At 47.2% G+C, this 19,734-nt stretch overlaps 1 protein-coding gene across 2 annotated transcripts in view; it reads left to right on the forward strand.

Moving 5' to 3' along the window:
- The window catches only part of CENPT (centromere protein T), a 1,372,670-nt gene that overhangs the window by 245,848 nt on the left and 1,107,088 nt on the right, over positions 1-19,734 (forward strand). Inside the window, exon 6 of one of the 2 annotated variants that reach the window (XM_086945259.1) lies at positions 15,653-15,789. In XM_086945259.1, coding sequence (XP_086801385.1) covers positions 15,653-15,789 — 137 coding nt within the window. The remainder of the gene's footprint in view (positions 1-15,652; positions 15,790-19,734) is intronic. The other variant, XM_086945260.1, reaches the window with a different exon arrangement.

A 19,734-nucleotide genomic window follows, 5' to 3' on the forward strand; every position in this document is an offset into this window, starting at 1 on the left:
CATAACAAAATGGTGGGCGCAATTCCTTTCAGGTACTATGTCCATCACAAACTAAGCGGATATGCGGTTGAAAACTGCTTACCATGCCGAAAGAAAGAAAGCTCTGAGGTCTGGGGATGTTCCCATGACTGAAGCTGTCAAGCGTGAGCTGAGTGTGGCAAAGTCGCTCGGGAGGCGAACACCTCTCCCACAATGCCTCAAAACCGTGTTAGCAGGCAGCCATCTTCATTCGCTTCAAACCTTGCCCTTCATTGTTATTCTTAAAGAGGAACCTCTATCTTAGTTTCAGATTTCTTGTGGATGACTGCTATTTTTTCCTCAGTGACTTAACTGTACAGTGCTCCTTATACCCTGGCATGGGTCCCAGGCTTGGATCGGATGTGTGAAGCACCGCCTGCAACATTATGCTGTCACCTCCATGCTTCATGGTAGGAATGCTGTTTTGTGGGTGATGGGCCATCAAAATTTGTTCTGTGGGTGATGGGCAATCAAAATTTGAGACCAAAAAGTTCCTTTGAATTTCATCAACAAACCCTCTGCCATCTGGGTACAGAATCACTGGAGGCAACATATAGCAATAGTTGAATTTATCCAGAAAATGTGAATAACCGATAGATAACAGTGATCTTGATACCTTACTTTGAAGTCCTTTGGTTACTCCAGAAATACTATAATTTTAGGGGATGGCACCTTTCCAGTAAAGCTACTCAAATTGAGAAAAAAAAAGCATTGATTTGAAGGGCCAATGAAGACCACTTTTTTGATGATGTGGAATGGTCTGAATTGGAATGAACCATATCCTATCTTCTTTGGATTGACAGTTGAAGTCTCCCCAACAAACTTAAAGGGAGAGAGAGAGAGAGAGAGAGAGAGAGAGAGAGAGAGCGAGACCGAGACCGAGACCGAGACCGAGACCGAGACCGAGACCGAGACCGAGACCGAGAGCGACCGACCGACCGACCGACCGACCGACCGACCGACCGACCGACGATCTGCTCCTCCAACCTTAAGTGGCCAACTTTGAAAATGCCGCATAACGGATGCGTCGTGCTTCCTCCCTGTTCCAAGTTTCCTGGAATAGCACTACAGCGTATTGGTCTATGAAAGACCCCCAGTCACTGCAGTCCAAAATGCTTTTCAGGCTTGCAGCGTTTCAGGAAGCCACCTTCATTACTTTTGAAATATCTCTAGCATTTAAGGATGACCTTACAAAAGTCCTCTTCCTCTATATGCTCGCAGGCCTGCCCCTCTGGGTCCATGCATGTTGCAAAATACCCACTTTCCTCTGCTCCATTTTCCTCCCCCCTCCTTATTAATGGCTTTTCCCCTCCAGTAGGCTGGGACAAAGATTTTAGAAGTGGATTAAGGGGATCTGGGTCTGCTTGCCAGCTGTTTTTATTCCTTACCTTCTAGTAAAACCCACTGGACTCCCTCCACTGCTAGTTTCCGCTCAAAACCAACGCAAAATGATGGGCTCTTAACGCATGTCGGATTCGATTCGAGAGTAGAAGGTAGGGTGCTATTATTGCCATTCTCCCTTGTCCCAGCAGTCTGGCACCCTTTTGTCTCTGTGGGCCCTGTGAGTTAATCACCCCCTCATGGGGCTCGAATGTATTAGCTACTGAAATTACATAAGAATGGTGACCATGCAACTGGTGGAAATATAGAGGGTACCACTGCTGTTCGCGCAAAGGTGGTTTATAAAAGTAACCAAGTGGAAGTGACATTTTGGCCGAACTCTGATGCTGGTGTGATAAGTCACCCATTGTATTGTCATGGACCATTTTTTGGTTCTCAAAATGAAGGACATTGCTGTCCCCAGGCTTGTCTTTGGGGCCCTTCCCTGTCAAGCTAACCCTCCGTGTTAAGAGTATGCCATCTGCTCTGTCTTGTGGAAAGTTTCTATGTCTAGAGAGCCAGTACAAAGTTTTATTTTTAGGTCCCCTTGGGCTTCCCTCTGATTAAATTCTATCTCTGGGATCCCTGCAAGGATTACAACATAGGGGCAAGAGGCTGAAGGTAGATTGATTGTTGGGGGTTTCATAACTGTTGCCTTATAACCTCTGACCAAGTATCCACTCCCTTGCCCTCCTTGATGCACTACCTGCTGATGGGTGATCTCTTTGACACATGCCCATTATCCCCTTCAGGGCCCTTTCACTGAAATCATTGTTGTCCCTTTTTAGGTCTTCTGGCGATTACCGCGCAAAAGTGCGGTCTCACCAGAGACCTATAGTCACCGGCTCAGCTTCCCAGGAGACAAGAGATGGCCACGTGCATCTTCAAGAATCTGATCGGATCGGAGCCAGCCGCGCACGCGTGTGCACATCTCCTGTCTCCTGGGAAGCTCCAACACAGACAGCCGCACCTCCCCCTGCTTTCGCACACGCATGCGCACACACACACGAGCGCACATACACACACGCACACATACAGAGACACACACCCCCCCTCCCCTTGCCGCCGCCCACACCCTTAGCGAGTGCCCACCTCGTTTCTACATTTTAATTACCTACCGAGGGTGCCCACCCCTCATTTGCCGACACGAGAAGCCGCCGCCGTGGCAAAACCGGAAGTCCGGCACGCGCCAGCCCGACTGTGGACGGGGCCGGGAGTGACTCACTTCCGCTTCCCCCTTCCTGTGGGAAGCCATTGCCCGCTTTTCCGGTCTCCCTCGGCATTCGGGAGACCGGAGATACCTAGAGAAGCCCCGGGTCCCAAGAGGCGGCCCGGGGGAAGGGGGACGACGGCCGATGCCAGTGCGGGTCTCCCGTGAGGAGAGGGAAGACCCGCGCCTAAAGTGTCCCTGCCGGTGTACGGGGGCTCTCCTAGTGAGGAGAGTGCCCCGTGGACCCCCGGCATCAGGGAGCAAGCCCCGGGTCCCAGGAGGGGGCCTGGGTGAACACACCTGGCGGCGAGGCCGCCGACTGCAGCGCGGGGCTTCCAGGAGCCATGGGGAGCCCCGCAGGAGAAGCGCTGCCGCACCACTGGAGGAGGAGCCCCCGCCCACACAACAGCCCGGTGAGTGTCAAAGGGCTGGGGGGTGCTCCTGGCGGCCAAGTGGTGCTGCCCGTTGAAGGCCCAGTGTGTGGTGATAGTTAGGGCGGCCCCAGATGGCAGTGGGCCGCCCCAACGGTTTTGTAATGACTTCTAGAGCCCGAGTGGTCCCCACAGGTTTAGGTGGTCCTGGAGCTCTTATTGGATGCCGTTGCTGATTCAGTGTTTCTAGGATACTGGCATACGGGCAAGGACGTCAGCAAGCGGGCACTCTGCAAGCAGGAGACATCCCGGGAACACCTAGCACTGCCGCACCGAGAGACACACCCACCGCTCTGCGGATGCACTTCTTCCCTTACATGTTATAGCTCTGCTCTCCCAGTACTGACCCCCGTTACTTGAGAATTGGGATAGGATGTGGCCGTGCGGCCAGAACTGCCGAGTTTGGAGCTTGGGAAGCAGGTTCGAGCCTCGGTGGGTGCTCATCTGCCTCTGTTTCCGGGCAAATCACTTAATCTCCCCGTGCCTACCAAAAAACGAATGTACCCTGGTGTAACATAACTGCTGCTCATGCAAAACGCTCCAATACCTTAGGGTCGAGTTCGCGCTGTTTAAATCTGCAAAAAAATAAAATAAACGAAAAGCACCACCCTAGCACCCCGATCGCTCGGAAACCCTGAGATTCTGGAACTGTCAACTCCCCACTCTCCTGTCCTCAAGCAGTGCGGAACCGTCACGTTTTTTGTGCTCGCTGTATTAGGCGTATCATGCTTCAGCACTCGCTCTGTCATGTTCTAGCCCTCAATTTGTCGAGTCAGAAGTGACTGTTTAGCCCTGTCTGTGGCGCAACAGTCTCTTTATTCACCTAGCTGGTGTGAAATCAAATTGGTACAGGATCGAACAAATTAGATGTACATGGCCATTCCATTACCTGCTTGACATCCCAATAGTGATGAGCGATTAGATCTAATTTTTACCATTGGCTCTTGCAGTCTACTTTTTTTAAAATCTCAGTCATTGCAAACTCATTTTACCTTGTTTCTCTGAGCCATGCATAATCTTACCATTCTCTCCTACCCACCTCCCGACATGCTGCCCAACCAACCAACTTTTAGCAGGGATCAGGAATCCTGATGGTGATGTAGCTCTCCCTCTTATCTCTAGCGTCAATGAATTACATATGTTGTTTCCCCCCATCTCATATGCTTTCTCATGCTAGCAAAAGGTCTCACAATTCTGAGAATTCATACCACACTGTTCCACTGTAAAAAAAAATGTTGTTCTATTCGCCTCCTAATTCTACAACATCTTCTTCTTTGCCATTCTTCACATATATTCTGAAGGTTATGTTGAACGATGTGCGGTCAGTGGCAACACATATCCTTCAAATGCTTATCTCTGTGAATCTCCAAGTCTTGACCTCTGATGCTTAGCGGACTCTTGGGTACAGGGATATTCAGATTACATTTTTACAAACTATTTCCAACTAACTATTAGATCTTGAGAGGTGCCCAAGCTTATAAACCCAAAGGCAGGGTAGCTGTTCTTTGTAAGAAGAACATAGATATTAACCCAAAACGTTTTCAAAGAAGATTTGAAGGAGAGGTTTGTGTATGCAAATGCAAAACTGGGCACATAACAATAAATTTGCTTTGATGTTATCGCCTCTCCCCCACACCACACACAATTTTCTGCCTAAGTCTCCACTTCCAATAAAGAAGGTATATCACGTACCACCCTTGATAATAATCATTCCATTGTTCTGAGCAACTTCAACTATCATTTAGAAAGCCCAGTTGCAGTAGAACATTGTATTTTTTTTAAAAGCTCAAGATTTGCAATCTTAACACTCATGAACAATTAACCGCTTATCTTCCAGTACATTTAGTTGCAATTTTTGCCTCTTCTGACCTAGGGTGCACCATAGACCTTTGTATATTGTTACCACAGCTAGACCATCACAAAGTCTTTTTCACTCTCAAAACATCTAAACCAATGAAAACCAAAGGAAGGAAGGTCCGAACAACAGACACATGTTGTAGATGCTTCTTTATCCATGGAGCAAGTGATTTAATTACATATATCCTTGCCACCAACTCCACTGAAGTCAAGCCAAGTGACCTACATTGTGCTTTAACTGCTTTTAATACAGATCTAGCATATAACTTTAACAAGACATTACCCATTATGTCCAGTGGACACATCAGAAACCTTTCTTACAAGAACACCCCGTGGTTTACACTTGAACTAAACACCTGTTAACTCAAAGCCCGGACAGCAGAAAGGAAATAATGCCCAAATTACACCAATGAGGCAACACAACTTTACAACCTGGCAATAGCCTCATACAAACAACAACTTTTTGGGCCAGATAAAACTACCATTCCTCCCACCAACACATGGAAACAGAGCTTCAGTATTATTGTAAAATTGGTGTCCTCCCTAAAACATGATAATTGATTGGAGCCTTGGCAAGCTCTGTGTGATAAGCTGCCACACTTTCTTGCCACTGAGACCAGTAATATTTTGAAACACATTCAAGCAGGCTTCAGAATTATCTGGTCATAGCACAGACCTGGTACTTACTTTGGCCCTGAATGATCTCTGGAGGCTTGTGGAGCATAGCTTGCAAGGGACTGTGGTCCTTTTGAACATTTCCATAGCCCTAGATACCATTGACCAATCACTGTTGCATACCAGATTGGAAGATATTAGCCTCAATAAGCCTGACCAAAAATGGTCAGTTCATTTTTGACAGATTATGCCCAGACAATTTTCTGTTTTCAAGCCAGCTTCAAGTTGGGTTAAATATGGAGTACCCTTGGATCTGTACTTTCCCCTCTATTTTTAATATTCATTTGTTACTTTTAGCCTTTTGCCTTAAACTAAGGGAGTAAATGTTTTCATCTAAGCAGAAAACACCCCAACTATCAGCTGCTCAGGCAACTCTTTTTTAATGTTTGGTTGCCTGCAGTATTGGTTTAATTGATGTCGTAATCAGCATACGTCAATAGATGGTCTCTAATCTTACATTGAATCCATTTAAATGGAACTGGTGATCACAAAAAAATGCCAATGAGAAATGTGACCTGACTTGATGTCCTGCTGGTAACCCCCCGCTCCCTCCCACCTGCCCGCCTCCTGAAGCAAAAGTTGTTTCAAATCTGGGTATTCACTTAGATTTGGGCCTTTCCTGGAAGTACAGAGATACAAGGTGGCCAACTCCAGTGTAAAGTCCTCCTCTATATTTTACCTCTCCGCTATAGTTACAGCCTCACCCCGGCCACAGCTGCACTATGGAAATGCCATCATCGTATGATGGGCAGAAAAACTTCACTGACCAGCTTCTGACTAGTGCAAGCCCAAAAGATCATATTACCCCGATCCTAAGGATGCTTCACTGAGCCAAGGATGTAGTGTTGATTAAGGCCCTTGACACAATTCTTCTCTCACATTCCAGGCTTTAAAATAAGAATGCTATTTAGTTAGCTTGATATCAAATGCAGTATTTTGTTTGTTGACTCTTCATTTATTGTTCATATGCTGCCAGAAGTTAGGAATAAAAATGCGACCAAAACATATGTTCTAAATATATGCACATTTTCTTTTCCTTTTCTTGGTCATCCTTTTCAGGTTCTTTCTGTCACATCACTTAATCGTCTCATGATGGGAGATTGCTATTCCTTTTTTAGGTCTCGTAGCGATTACAGAGCGAAGCGCTGTCTCGCCAGAGATCTATAGTTACCGGCTCTGCTTCCCAGGAGACAGGAGATGGGCACGCGCAGCCTCAGGAATCTGATCGGCGCAGGTCGCGCGCGTTCCCAATCTCCTGTCTCCCCTGAAAGGTCCAACACACACTGCCGCACCTCCCCCTGCTTTCGCACACGCATGCGCGCACACAGAGACACACACACACAAGCGCACATACACGCACGCACACATACAGAGAGACACACACCACTCCCCCCGCCGCCGCGCGCACACACACACACACACACACACAAGAGTACAGAGACACCCCCCGCCGCCCCCCCCTCCAACTAAGCCCCTCTCACACTCTTAGGGGGTATTTTCGTGCAAAGTGCAACTCCCAGCCACGAGTTTACAAAGTAGTTCGTCTTTATTGCAATTGCCAGCTAATAGGTGGCTATTGTGGGGGGTGCGGTGCAGGCACTACGCTTCACTCGTACAGCAACACATCTCCTGTATAGCGGACATTGGCGGGCCATGGTGATGGGGGAGGAGGAGGCGGTGGGGTGCCTCCGAGCCAGGGAGCTGCGGGTCGGCTCCTGGATCTCTGTGCTGCTGGAGCAAGTCGTGAACGAGGCGCTGGTGGTGAGCTTCCAGTGGGGGCGGCAGAGCTTCAGCAGGATCCTGCTGGAGAGCACGCAGAAGTAAGAGTCCGTGCACCGCGCATGCAGGGGGAGCTCGGCCTGCGGGACTCAGATGAGCAGCTGGAAGCTGGCCAGGCCCTAATTCAATTAAGGGGGCCGCCGCCTGCCATGATTAACAAAGCGGCAGTGTGCGCAGGCACCACACCACCCCCTCACCAACTCCAACTGCGAACCCCCTGTGTACTCGGACCTGTGAACTCGCTCCCCTCTGCACCAGCACCCATGGGTCCGCGAACCTGCCGGGGTCGAGGAGATGCAAAGGTATGTGCGGCTGGCGCTGCTCTGCTTGCTCGGTGGACTCTGCTCACTTCTTTACGCTGCGTTCTGCCAACTCGCAGGCTCCGGGCACGGACTGTGGTCCTTCAAACGCCTTCATCTGGCCTGCATAAAGTCAGCCCATGGCAAGACGGGGATAGTAGGGAAGAGGGGCTATTAGGGTGTGAATTTGATAATTCTGTGTGCTCTGAAACAGCAAGACTAGCCAGTTGAGCAGCTCTCAACAAACGTTGATGCCATCTCAGACGGTATTATGACTGGTCACCTCCAGTCCAACAGAGAATACCTTTTTATTGTCTACATAGACTCTGGCCTATTTACATTCTCATCGCTTTTATATCATATACAGGTGAGCTACCACACTGCACTATGTGGCTGTGCAAACATCAAGTAACCTAACATCTGAGTTTGTACTTCATTCCCCGTCACTCCTCCCATTTGTTGTTTTTGTGTGCACAATATCCGCACTTGCACTTTTCACCCACTGTCATTATGCTCAGCTTCTCGTCAAGATGACATACACTCTGGTAACAGCATGGAACAGAAAATGAGTGCGTAAGCTTAGCGGGCCAGTCGCCCTCCAGAAAGCAGAGCTTTTAATTAGGCTAAAATGAAATACTCGAGGGCATGAAGTCCTGTTTTGCAAGCCTGCCAACATGGTCAGTCCAACTACTCCTTGACTTTAAGGCCATCTTATGATTGCTGCTTGTGTAGTGTATTTTGTATTTCTTTTTTGTGCCCAAAACTCTATTTTTAGCACACATCCGAACTACATTTGCTCTTTCTGTTTAAATCCTAATGCAGAATCTGCCTTTTGCTATAACTTGAAGAGAAGTTGTAAATTTAACCACATTTGGTATTCTTTTGGCAGTCAACAGATGTTCCTAGGATTTCTTAAATTCTTATTCTTCTTTCTAAGAAGTAGCACTGATTTTTCTGTGTCGCCTTTTAGCACAGGTTTGCTATCCTTGAGACTATTTCCTTTATTTTAGCCCCCCCCTTGTTTTAATTAGCATTTACAAAGTGAGTAGATATGGGATTGGCTACCATCCTTGTGGCTTTGCCAATGCTTATTTGTCTTGTTGGCAGACTCAACTGAGAGGCCAACAACTGAATGGGTGCGTGCGAAGAGTCAGGTAGCCTGTACTTCTGCCACTACACCAATTCAAAGTTTATTTTATTTTTTGGATGCAACGCATTGTCATATACAACTTTAACTATAATGCTGCGAGACCTATTGCATTGTAAATGCTTGTATTACTATTAACTGGGGTAGCCCTTGCAGGGTTGTCTAAAACTGCCTGGTCTGTTTGGCATTGCACATCTACTCTACCATTTAACCCCACATACACCTTTTATTTATTTATTTATTTATTTTGAAAGTTTTATATAGCGCGAACAAGATCTTTGCAGATATCAGAGCGCTTTACAAGGACAAGGGGGTGATAGGATAATAGTATGTAATAGTTGAGGTAGTTAGGTACAAGGTGCATAGTTACATAGGTAGGTCAAAATACAAGAGGTAGGTCAAAGTTGAGGTAGTGTAGGTACAAGGTGCATAGTCAAACAGATGCGCCAATAGTATAAAGGTACAAGAAGAAGGAGCATATACTTGTTTGAGCGTTCTTAAAATGCTTTTGGAGATAGCATAAAGGTAGGCATAGTTGAGGTAGGTGAGTACAGGGTGCATAGTCACACAGGTGCATCAGTAGTACAAGAGTAGGAATAGTTGAGGTGGTGTAGGGTACAGTATGCAAAGTCAAACAGGTGCGTCAACAATATAAAAATATACCAAGAGGCAACGTATACAATCAAATAAGTCGATAATACAAGTAATACAAATAGTCCAAGGGGTCAGGCAGGTAGTACAGAGCGGATTCTTGAGAAATACAGAATAATAGATCATGTGTATTTAGCCATGAGGATCGCTTTTACTTCTTTCTTTAAAAGTTTGTTGGAGGAGATGAGCCTGGTTTCAGGAGGGAGTGAGTTCCAGATCCTGGGCGCCATTCCTGAGAAGGAGCGTTTATAGGTTTTTTCCTTCCGAAACCTTCGAGGCTTCAGCAGAAGATTGTTTGTGCTTCTAGTAGTTCTAGAGCCACCAGAAATTGTCAGCTTTTGAGTGAGGTAGGCGGGTGAGTTCATGTGTACAGCCTTGTGTGTCTTGCAGGCGATTTTCAGATGTATTCTGGCTTCAAAAGGCAGCCAGTTCAGGGATTTAAAGTCAGGGGAGATATGCGAGTGTTTTTTTGAGCCAGTGATGAGTCTCGCTGCAGCGTTAAGGGACGCTCTTAGGGGTGCCGTTGTAGTTAGGGGGAGCCCGCAGAGGGCGGTGCTACCGTGTTCTATGTGCGGGATGACTATAGATTGTACTGCAGTATGGAAGTCTTTGGCTGGAAGGAAGGGTTTAAGTTTTCTCAAGGTATTGATTTGGAAGTTCGCTCCTTTCGTTGCCTTGCTGATGTGCTGCTGCATGTTGAGATTAGCGTCAAGTGTTATGCCTAAAGATTTTGCTGAGTCTACGATGGTAGGTTGTACATTTAGAGCCGTTAGGTGCTTAAGCCATGTTTGAGCGGTAGAGATTTTTGCGGGAGGTGAGATCAGGAGGAACTCAATCTTCAGCGCATTGAGTTTGAGGTGATTCTCGACAAGCCAGGATTGGGTGTTTCTGATCGTGGTGTTCAGAAGCATGATGTCCTTGGGAGATTGTATTTTGAGATAAAGTTGGGTGTCGTCGGCATACATGTGAAAGTGAACATTGGATGCTTGTAGCAAAGTAGTGAGAGGTTCCATAACTAGGTTGAACAGTTTTGGGGAGAGGGAGGATCCTTGAGGGACGCCTAGCGATACAGGTACTGGAGAGGACATCAGGTTGTTGCTTTTGAATCTCTGAGACCGGTTGTGTAGAAAGGAAGTGAACCACTTGAGAACAGTCCCAGATATGCCCATTCTTGTGTTTAATAGTTCGAGTAGGGTCTCATGTTTAACTGTGTCGAATGCTGAAGAGAGATCAAGAAGGATAAGGAGGCAGGTATCGTTTTGGTCTAGGATTTGGAGGGCGTCGTCAACTATGTGAGTCATAGCAGTTTCGGTACTGTGCCCTGCTCGGAAGCCTGATTGATGAGGGTTGAGGAGATCAAACTTATCTATGTGTTTAGCCAGTTGTAGCTGTACGCATTTTTCCAACAGTTTAGCGAGAGTGGGAATATTTGTAATAGGACGGTAATAGTTTAGATCAGTGGGGTCTGCTGTTGGTTTTTTTAGTAGGGGTGTGACTTGTCCGACTTTGAGGGCGCTAGGGATGGATCCTTGTTGAAGAGAGCTATTGATAATCTTAGTCCAGAGTGGGAGGAGCAAAGGGGTAAAGTCTTTTACAGCGTTAGCAGGAAGGGGGTCAGTGAGGTGATTAAATGGTTTCAGGGTGCTGAGCAATCTGCCAATTTCTTCTTCGGAGTAGGTGCCAAAGGATGCCCATGTAGCATTGTTCTTTGGTTCAGACGATGCTGTGTGTTGGGGGTTGGAGTAAAGGATTGCGTCATTGAGATCGCTTCTTATGTTGTCGGTTTTTTGGTTAAAGAAAGCAGAGAAGTCTCCACAGGAAGGTGTAACGCCCATGGTGCTGAGTGTCTGGGGTTGTTCTTTGGATTGTGTTCTGATTAGCTCAAACAGTTTTCTTGGGCGGTTTTTTGCTTGGGCGAGCTGGAGGCTGAAGAAATCTCTTTTTGAGCGTTTTATTTTCCTGAAGTAGGCGTTTCTCTGTTTCTTCAGGGTTTTTAGGTGCAGTGCTGAGGTGGCTGATCTCCAGGCGCGCTCTGCCAGTCGCATGGCCCGTCTATCTTCATTGAGGCTCCCGTCATACCATGGGTTGGAGATCTTGGATGAGACTCTTTTCAGTTGCATGGGTGCAGCCTCATTGATTATTGTGGTCATAGCATTGAGATAGTGGTCAGTCAGGAGATGAACGTCCGTAGCGCCGGAAGGGGGAAGTAGGAGATTGCAGCTGTTAGGCGGTAAGGAGTTTGGGTTGAGTTTCTTCATGTCTCTTTTCCAAACGTTGGGCTTAGAAGGTTGAACTGGGTTAAATAAAATTTTTTCATTGATCAGGAAGGAGACAATATGATGATCTGACCAGTCACAAGGTTGGATTGACTCAAGTTGAATAGCGTCCTCTTTGGAGATGATAAGGTCGAGGATAGAACCTTTCTCATGGGTCGGGCTATTGCATATTTGGGTGAGATCAAGGGCGTTGAGGAAGATTTTGAGGCTATTTACCACTGTGTCACTGCTGTCATTCCAGTGGAGATTGTAGTCGCCAAGGACAATTTGGGTGTTTTGCCGTCCTGAGTTGGTTGAGATTGTGTCCATGAGTTGTTGGGAGAAGGAGAGCTTGTCCCCAGGTGGGTGGTATATGATGTGTAGTGAGCATACCGGTTTGCTTTCGCTGATGACATCAAGGCAGAGGTATTCACAGGAAGTAAGGGAAGGGGCGGATGCTTTAATAACTGAAAGGTTGCTTCTGTAAATACAGGCAATTCCACCGCCTGTCTTTTTGGTCCTGTCAAGTCTAATGATACAGTAGTTGGGGGGACTAGGATATCCATGATAGTTGTAGAAGAATCGGACAACCATGTTTCAGTCAGAATGGCTAGATCCGGTTCCAGAGAAATGATGAGATCGGCGACCCCCGCGGAATGTCTTTGGGCCGATCTGCAATTGAGAAGTATGCATTTGAGTCTAGGGGTGCAGAGGGTGGAGGAAGGTTCTATAGTGAGGGGTATATTTGTGAGGTTGTTGGGGACGGAGCCTCTGTTATGCGTGTGGTGCCTGAGAGGGTTAGAGATAATCGTTGGGATGGACAGATGGTTGGTGGCTAGGCGACTTTGTGGAGCCGGGACGTAAGAGTGGAGAAGGGTGTGTATGTCATGGTCTGAGATCGTATTGGTAGTGCGTCTGGGGCGGTTGGTGGTATTGCGAAAGGGGATAGAGGTCCAGAGTGGGGAGTGTTGTGTGATAAGGCGAGTAGGAGGTGAGGAGGAGGTGTTGTTAGGTGTAAAGGTAGTATTGCGATTGGTGGTATTGCGATTGCGATTGGTATTGCGATTGGTGGTGTTGCGAGAGGGGATAGAGGTCCAGTGTGGGGAGTGTTGTGTGGTAAGGAGAGTAGGAGGTGAGGGGGAAGTGTTATTAGGTATAAGGTTGGTGGTGGGAGGGGGGTGTCTGGGGTGTGTGGGGTGTGTGATGAGCAACTCATTGATGGAGTGTAGTTCTTCTTTCATTTGGAGGAGGGTGGACATAATCATGTCCAGCGTGGTGTTGGGCGCGGAGTTGGGGAAGGGTACTGGCGGTGAACAGGCGTAAAGGTTACTGGAGAAGGGCGGGAATCGGGGTGGAGAGGTGGAGCTGGTGAAGGGGTTGGAAGTGTTTGAGAGAGGATTGGTGTTAGGGTTGGTGTTGGCGTTATTGGGCAGGGCATCAGTGCTAAGAGGGGAAGGGTAAATGGGGGCGGTGTGGAGGCTGGGGGTTGCAAGAGTGGAGGTGGGATAGTGGGGGTGAGAGGTTGAAGGAGGGGTGAAGGCAAGGCGTGTCGGGAATGCAAAGTGTGGGGGGGGAGATAGGAGGAGAGAGAGTCATGTTGTGTGGGGTGCAGTATGGGGAGGAGGGGTGTTCTGAGAAGCTTGGTATGAGGGGCGGGACGGGAGTGCAAGGTGTGGGGGGGATATGGGAAGAGAGAGAGTCATGTTGCGTTGGGTGCAGTTAGGGGAGGGTGTTCTGAGAAGCTAGTCAGAGGTGTGTGTGGCGTGTTATGTGGGAGAGGGGTCGAGGGGGGGCGGTGTGGGGGATGCTAGAGGAGGTGCGTTCGGCGTCTGATGCTGAAGGGTGTGATGTGTCTGTGGACGGAGGGTGATGTGGATTAAATTAAGATGGTGCCGTTGTTGTAGATGGTGATGGTTGCTCTAGCAGGGAAGCGTTGGGATGGTGTGGTTGAGAGTGTTACACCATAGGCACTTTTCCTAGTGGTTGAGACGGTGAGTAGGGTAAGGAGTGCTTTTCTCCATTGTGCTCTGCGTGTAGTGTATAGGATGATATCAGTGCTCTTGGTTCCATTGTTGAGGGAGAAGTAGGTGTCTACAAAGGGGGTTTCAGGGTGGGACTTCAAGAAGTTGTGCTTAAACCTCTTTGCGTTTTTTTTGGTGAGCCCGGGGGGGTAATTTATTTTGAAAGTGTGTTTGCCCAAAGGTTCCATGTTGGGAGTAGGGGGACAGGTGGGTAAGGGGGATGCATGGATGGGTGTAGGAAAGGCGCTATGATGTGTGTGAGGAAAGAGTGGGTGCAGAAGTCAAGGAATGAGTGCGGAGGAGTAGTGATTTAGACTAGTCTAAGATGGACGCTTCTTTAGGCGTGATGCAGTGATGAGGATTGACTAGCCTAAGATGGCCGCCAAGTTAGAGAGATTGAAGGGTATAGCAGTCCTTTGTTTATTGTTGCGTAATGAGAGCAGGGAGGTGACCCAGTTTCAGAAGTTCAAGAAAAGGCAGGTCTAGGAGTCCTATTTCTATCTTACTGGGTGGGTGGAGGGGAGTCCTATGCATATTTTAGCTAGTCAGGGGAAGGCAGAGTGGGTGTTTAGATTAGTTTTGTGTTGCTCTCCTCACACCAGTTGCTCAATCTGTCAAGGTGGCAGTGAGTGGTCTCAATTCTTCTTGCATGATGATTTTAATTGTTTTCTATAATATCCCTCATATGACAGTCTATCCATAAAGGTTGAGCAGCAGTTCCACTGTCAATATTTACATTAACTTGGATCATATTGCCCGAGGTGCAATGAATATTGCTGCATTGTTTGTTAGAACTTTTGGTGGACTTTGGAATGCTACTTAAAGAAGCCTTTTTTTGTGTGCCCACAACAGATTTAGTAGTGGATTTGGCAGGCCTTTCCTCAATTTGGGGGCCATCACTAATAAAATGCCCTCTCAGGTCATCTTGGTCTTCTTGGTTGGCCTGCATTGTTTGGGTCCGCAGACAGAATGATTTGGGCTTCGTAGTGATGCACGCTATGGGCCTCTCAAAGCATCTTGAGATTACAAGGACAGTGACTGCAGCCTCTCAGTTAGTTTGATATCCGTGGCCACTACACCTAAGATCTTGCAACATTCTGTTAATGGAGGTAGGTGCTGGAGAGTTCAGAGGTGACTGTGACTTTCCATGGCAATTCCTTTTGCCCATGGTGGCAATCAGATGGTTGGCTAAAAGGGGAAAAGGACACAGACCAAAAAAAAATGCAAACACTCCTCCTGCCAGGGACTTGTATTCGTGGAGAGACAGTGCATGAAAATAACTAATGTCAAGCGGCTGTGGATGTTCCTGCGCAGAAACTAGTAGGCGCCTTCCTGCCGCAAAGAGAACTGGGGCTTAAAGTCCAGCCCCCCCCCCCCCGCCACCCCCCACCCCTACCTCCACCACAGGCAACAGTCTCCCCTCCGGCCCAGCTGGAACTAGTAGGCGCCTCTGAGCACAAGGGAGAAATATCTGCAGCTCTCTGCTGCATAGAGTACTAGGGCTTGAAGTTAGACAGGTGTCAATAATTTGCAATGGTGGGTCTGTAGGAACTGGTGTGTGGAACTATAGGTAAGTCATTTTCCTTGCTTGTTTCACTGACGACTTGTGTTTCAGCAAGTGTTTTTCCAAAATCTTTGTTGAATTTTAATGGATATTAAATCAGTCATAAGGTGAAAATTGACATGAACAATAATCTCCACTAACCAATTAAAACTGGATGAGGAATCTAGATGGACCGTTAGCACCAAAATCATTCAGATTGGTAATGGTACTCTTAAGTATTATGCTAATGCTTCTCTATAGTCTTCTGGGTAGTATGGTGGACCAATGAGTTGCCACTCAAATGAGTGGTTTTATGAAACTTTTTTTGTCTGTTCCTTAAAGACTATTTGCCAGAGGAAATAATGAATCTTGTTTTCATTTCTCAGCAGCACAGACCTAAGCCTATCAGACTTGCCCGAGTCCACTGGAGGAAACACTGTAACCCGCCCTAAGAAGAATAAGAAAAAGATCAGCCTTGCACAGTTTCAGAAAGCAGTGGGTGAAAGGCTACAACGATACAAGGGTGAGATTCTTGCATCCCAAATGTATGGCCCTATCATTGTCTCAGAATTCTGTAACATAAAAATAGAACTATTGAATTAGTTTTAAAAGTTACACATTTTGACCTGTTGAGATAAAAATCACCAAATCTAAGAGGCCAAATAACTTCCATTTGTTTTTGTTTTGTTTTACATGCATTGTTTTCTAGAATAATGTTTTATTATAGTTTTGTAAAACAAAAGCAAGGACATTACAGACACAAGATCACAGTTGTGCCTCAATTATCATTACTCAGGTGTACAGCCAGCGCAGTACATTGTGATCAACCCACAAACCTGTCCACCATCCCATCTGCACTCTACTCCTCTGTCGAAGCAGCAGCGCTAACGTGATTGTGATCACATGGATATCCAGAACCTTTTAGACAGAATCTCCAGAATTAGTACTCCTCACACTCTTCAGCGCCTGGATACCCTCACGGGTGACAAGCAACACTCTCTCCCGCACACTCCCTCCACATTCTACTTTTAATTGTTCAGATTCCAGTACCGATACATCCTCTCCTTCCAGCCCCCTCTTGTCTCATCATTCTCATCTTCGCCACCCGCCGCATACTGTATCACGATGGATCATGGAAATATTTCCTGTATTCCTTTTTTATACTCTGCTAATAAACACTCTGTTGGGTCTCGCTCTCAGGAGCCCATGGTTGGTCCCCTTCATTTAGTACATTTTGTCACCACCGTCTCGTTGCCAGTACCAATCCCACAAAGCCAACCTATGCTGCATTTTCATGATTCTGGATTTGCGTATAATACCTAATATGCCAGGTTTAATAGTGACTCTACTTAGTATATTGGTGTTTGATGTCAGTTTATGCACTTTCTGGTGTAGTACATATTAATCTCAGCACAGGTCCATACCATGTGTCTGAATGTGGCCTTGGGCGCCCCACATTTAGACACCAATGATTTTCCTTTATGCTGCTTCAGGAAGTCATATAAGTACGGTGAAGGAAATTGAAATGTGTCACTTTGAATGGGCGTTGCTGGACTCCTCCTTCAACAGTGCACACATCACCTTCCACTCTCCATATGTCAACTATTCTCCTAGATCTGCCTCCATCAGGTGTCTCGCCTTCATAGGGGTCTTCAGCCTATCTTCTTTCCGCGTCCTCTACATAACGATTATCAACTTGTTGACACACCCTCTTCTCCAGGAGCACATCCATTGTAGCTGTGGCAGCGGGATCTCCCACCATATTTCTCTGGTTGTTTTTACCAATTTGCCGTATTGCAAGAATTGTCCTTGCTGACACCAAACTGTGTATCTGTAAAAGAGGTTAACAAGTCACCTTGGTATAGATCTTCTAGTATACAATAGCCGCCCTCCCTTTATTGTGCCACAGCCATAGCTCTGCCAATAGTTTTAAAGGGCTGTAAGCGATTCTGCAAGTCATCTAGGGAATGGGGGCATTTTCACGACCCTCCTCACCAACACCTCCTACACAAGTGCTGTTTTACACGCAATGTGCGGATTAATTTTCAGGTGAGTTTCCCTCCTTTCATCATTACTACCAGTAATATCTTCCTCAGTCCCATACTGCTTAGGGGCCGCTTCTCCCACTTGCCGTCCTAGTCAAACCACTGCACTGCATGCTGCAGCTGCACAGCAAGGTAGTAGTTATAGTTTAGGACCGTCCTGTCCCCTGAGCTGCTCCCTGTCCAGTTTAAAGATATATATTTCAAACCTACTCTAAATTACAGCCGATACCAGTGTTATCAGCAGACTCTCAAACTTTTTAAAAACAGAGGAGCCTGCACAAAGACTTCTGCCGTGCATATAGGCAACACGGGAGGAACACCATCTCTGCTGCTACCACCTGCCCGCATATTGAGAGGGGAAGTGTTTCAGAACTTCACTGGGGCTCCAAATCCATCCAGCCAACACCCCTTATTATACTGGTATTATTTTTTGGGCGAGCCTAGGCAGGCCGTGCGCTGCCTATTCAAAACATTCTGTATTTACTTTGTGGGCTTACAGCCTGCCCATTGGCTTTTTACTTGCTACTTGGACTGCCCTTCAAAATGGCTTGTTTGCTAATGGGTTCGCTTTCTTCTTTATCCCTCCTTGTGCTGTTTTGCTTCCTTCCACGGAGCAGGGACTAATTATTGGTATTGTTCCACTGTAGACACCTGTTAATTTTGTGCACTATTTTTTTGTATTAGTTTACTGCTTGTGCTCTGAACACTGCTTGCTTTATTGCACTGTATCTGCCTGCCGACTGGCTAAGAATGCATCTGCTTTGTGTTCTTGTTTTATTGTAATTCTGAAAGAAATTGAAATTAAAATATTTATAAAGCGCACATACACCACGCGGTTTCTTGGTGCTAGGGACACAAACCAAGGAGGAGTGAGGAACCGGACAACTAACGTGGAAAAGCTTAAGCAAACAAAAATGTTTTTAAAGATTTGCGAAATTCTGAGTAATGGGTAGAGAATCTGAGGGAAAGGGGAAGGGTGTTCCAAAAGGTAGGTGCCAGCGTAAAAATTTTTTACGCCACCTAGTATCTTTTTCTTGAAATGAGGGACAACCAAAAGAGATTGTGAAGAGGAGCGCAGCTCTCTGCTAGAGCAGGATGCCTTGATCTCGGAAGAGAAAGTGAGGGGCTGTCCCTGATCTAGCCTGGAAGGTGATACATCCCATCTTAAACAAGGCACGCTCCCGGATAGGCAACCAGTGCAGAGCTTTGAGCAGCGGGGTAACATGGTGGGACTTGGACAGGTTGTAGACAAGTCGGGCTGCCTGATTCTGCACCAGTTGGAGTCTCCGAAGAAGATAAGCTTGGACACCGTTGTACAAAGAGTTGCCATAGTCTAAACGGGAGATCACCATCGCAGACATGCTAAGTTTGAGGGCACAGAAGGAGAAAAAACGGGACACCTTGCGGATAGTGCGGAGAGTGAGAAAGCATGAGGAAACAACTGAACTAATCTGGGAGTGCAGTGTGAGGTGCGCATTAAGTTTAATCCCTAAGGTTTTAACCGAGAAGGAAGGGGTAGGAGAGGGACCCAGGGAAGAAGGCCAAAAGAGAGGGGACCAGGGACTGGAGGAGCCTCCTGTCAGAACAACTCTGTTTTGTCGGGGTTAAGCTTTAAATGATTAAAGCTCATCCAGTCCCTAATGAACAACATAGTAGAGTGAAAGTTGTGAATGGACTCAGGGGAAGAAGATAAATTAAAAACCAATTGAAGATCATCAGCATAATTGTAGATGGTAACGTCCATCTGCTGAAGTGCAAAAATAAGAGGGGAAATATACAAATGAAACAACAAAGGAGACAAAGAAGAACCCTCTGGCACTCCGCAGTGGACCGATTGAGGGGGGGGGGGGGCAGAGACATTGGCTAGATGGACGGCCTGGGTGCGCTCCCTTAACCCCTTCCATGCTCATGACAAGGTCAGCTCGTCATGAGGCACAGTGGAGCTGTGCTTATGATGAGCTGACCTTGTCATGAACAATGGGGATCTAGATCCTTCAGCACAGGAGGGGAAAACCCTTAGCAGCCAAGGTGTTAAAAAGGATGTTAGCCAGGCCAGGGCGGACCCCCTGATGCCGGACGCCTCGACACGGGATAGAAGGATGGAATGATCCACCGTGTCGAAGGCGGCGGACAAATCAAGGAGGACCAAAGCCTGGGGGCGGCCAGCATCCATGCCCTCTCTGAGGTTGTCCATCACCGAGAGGACAACGGCCTCTGTGGAGTGCGCTGGGCGGAACCCAGCCTGGCGAGAGGCTAGGCAGCCGTTCTCCTCCACAAAGAGCACTTGATAAGTGCAAAGTTAACGGCTGCTGCACTTTATCTTTTTGCATGGCGGCTGTGAGCCTTTTATGTTGTCCTGCATGACGCCTGCTTGTTTTAAAACTTTTACCAGTTCTTTGCACCGCCCCTGTCACCCTTTGTAA

Source organism: Lissotriton vulgaris, chromosome 12 (assembly GCF_964263255.1).
Source record: "Lissotriton vulgaris chromosome 12, aLisVul1.2, whole genome shotgun sequence".
In the NCBI taxonomy this organism is placed as follows: domain Eukaryota; kingdom Metazoa; phylum Chordata; class Amphibia; order Caudata; family Salamandridae; genus Lissotriton; species Lissotriton vulgaris.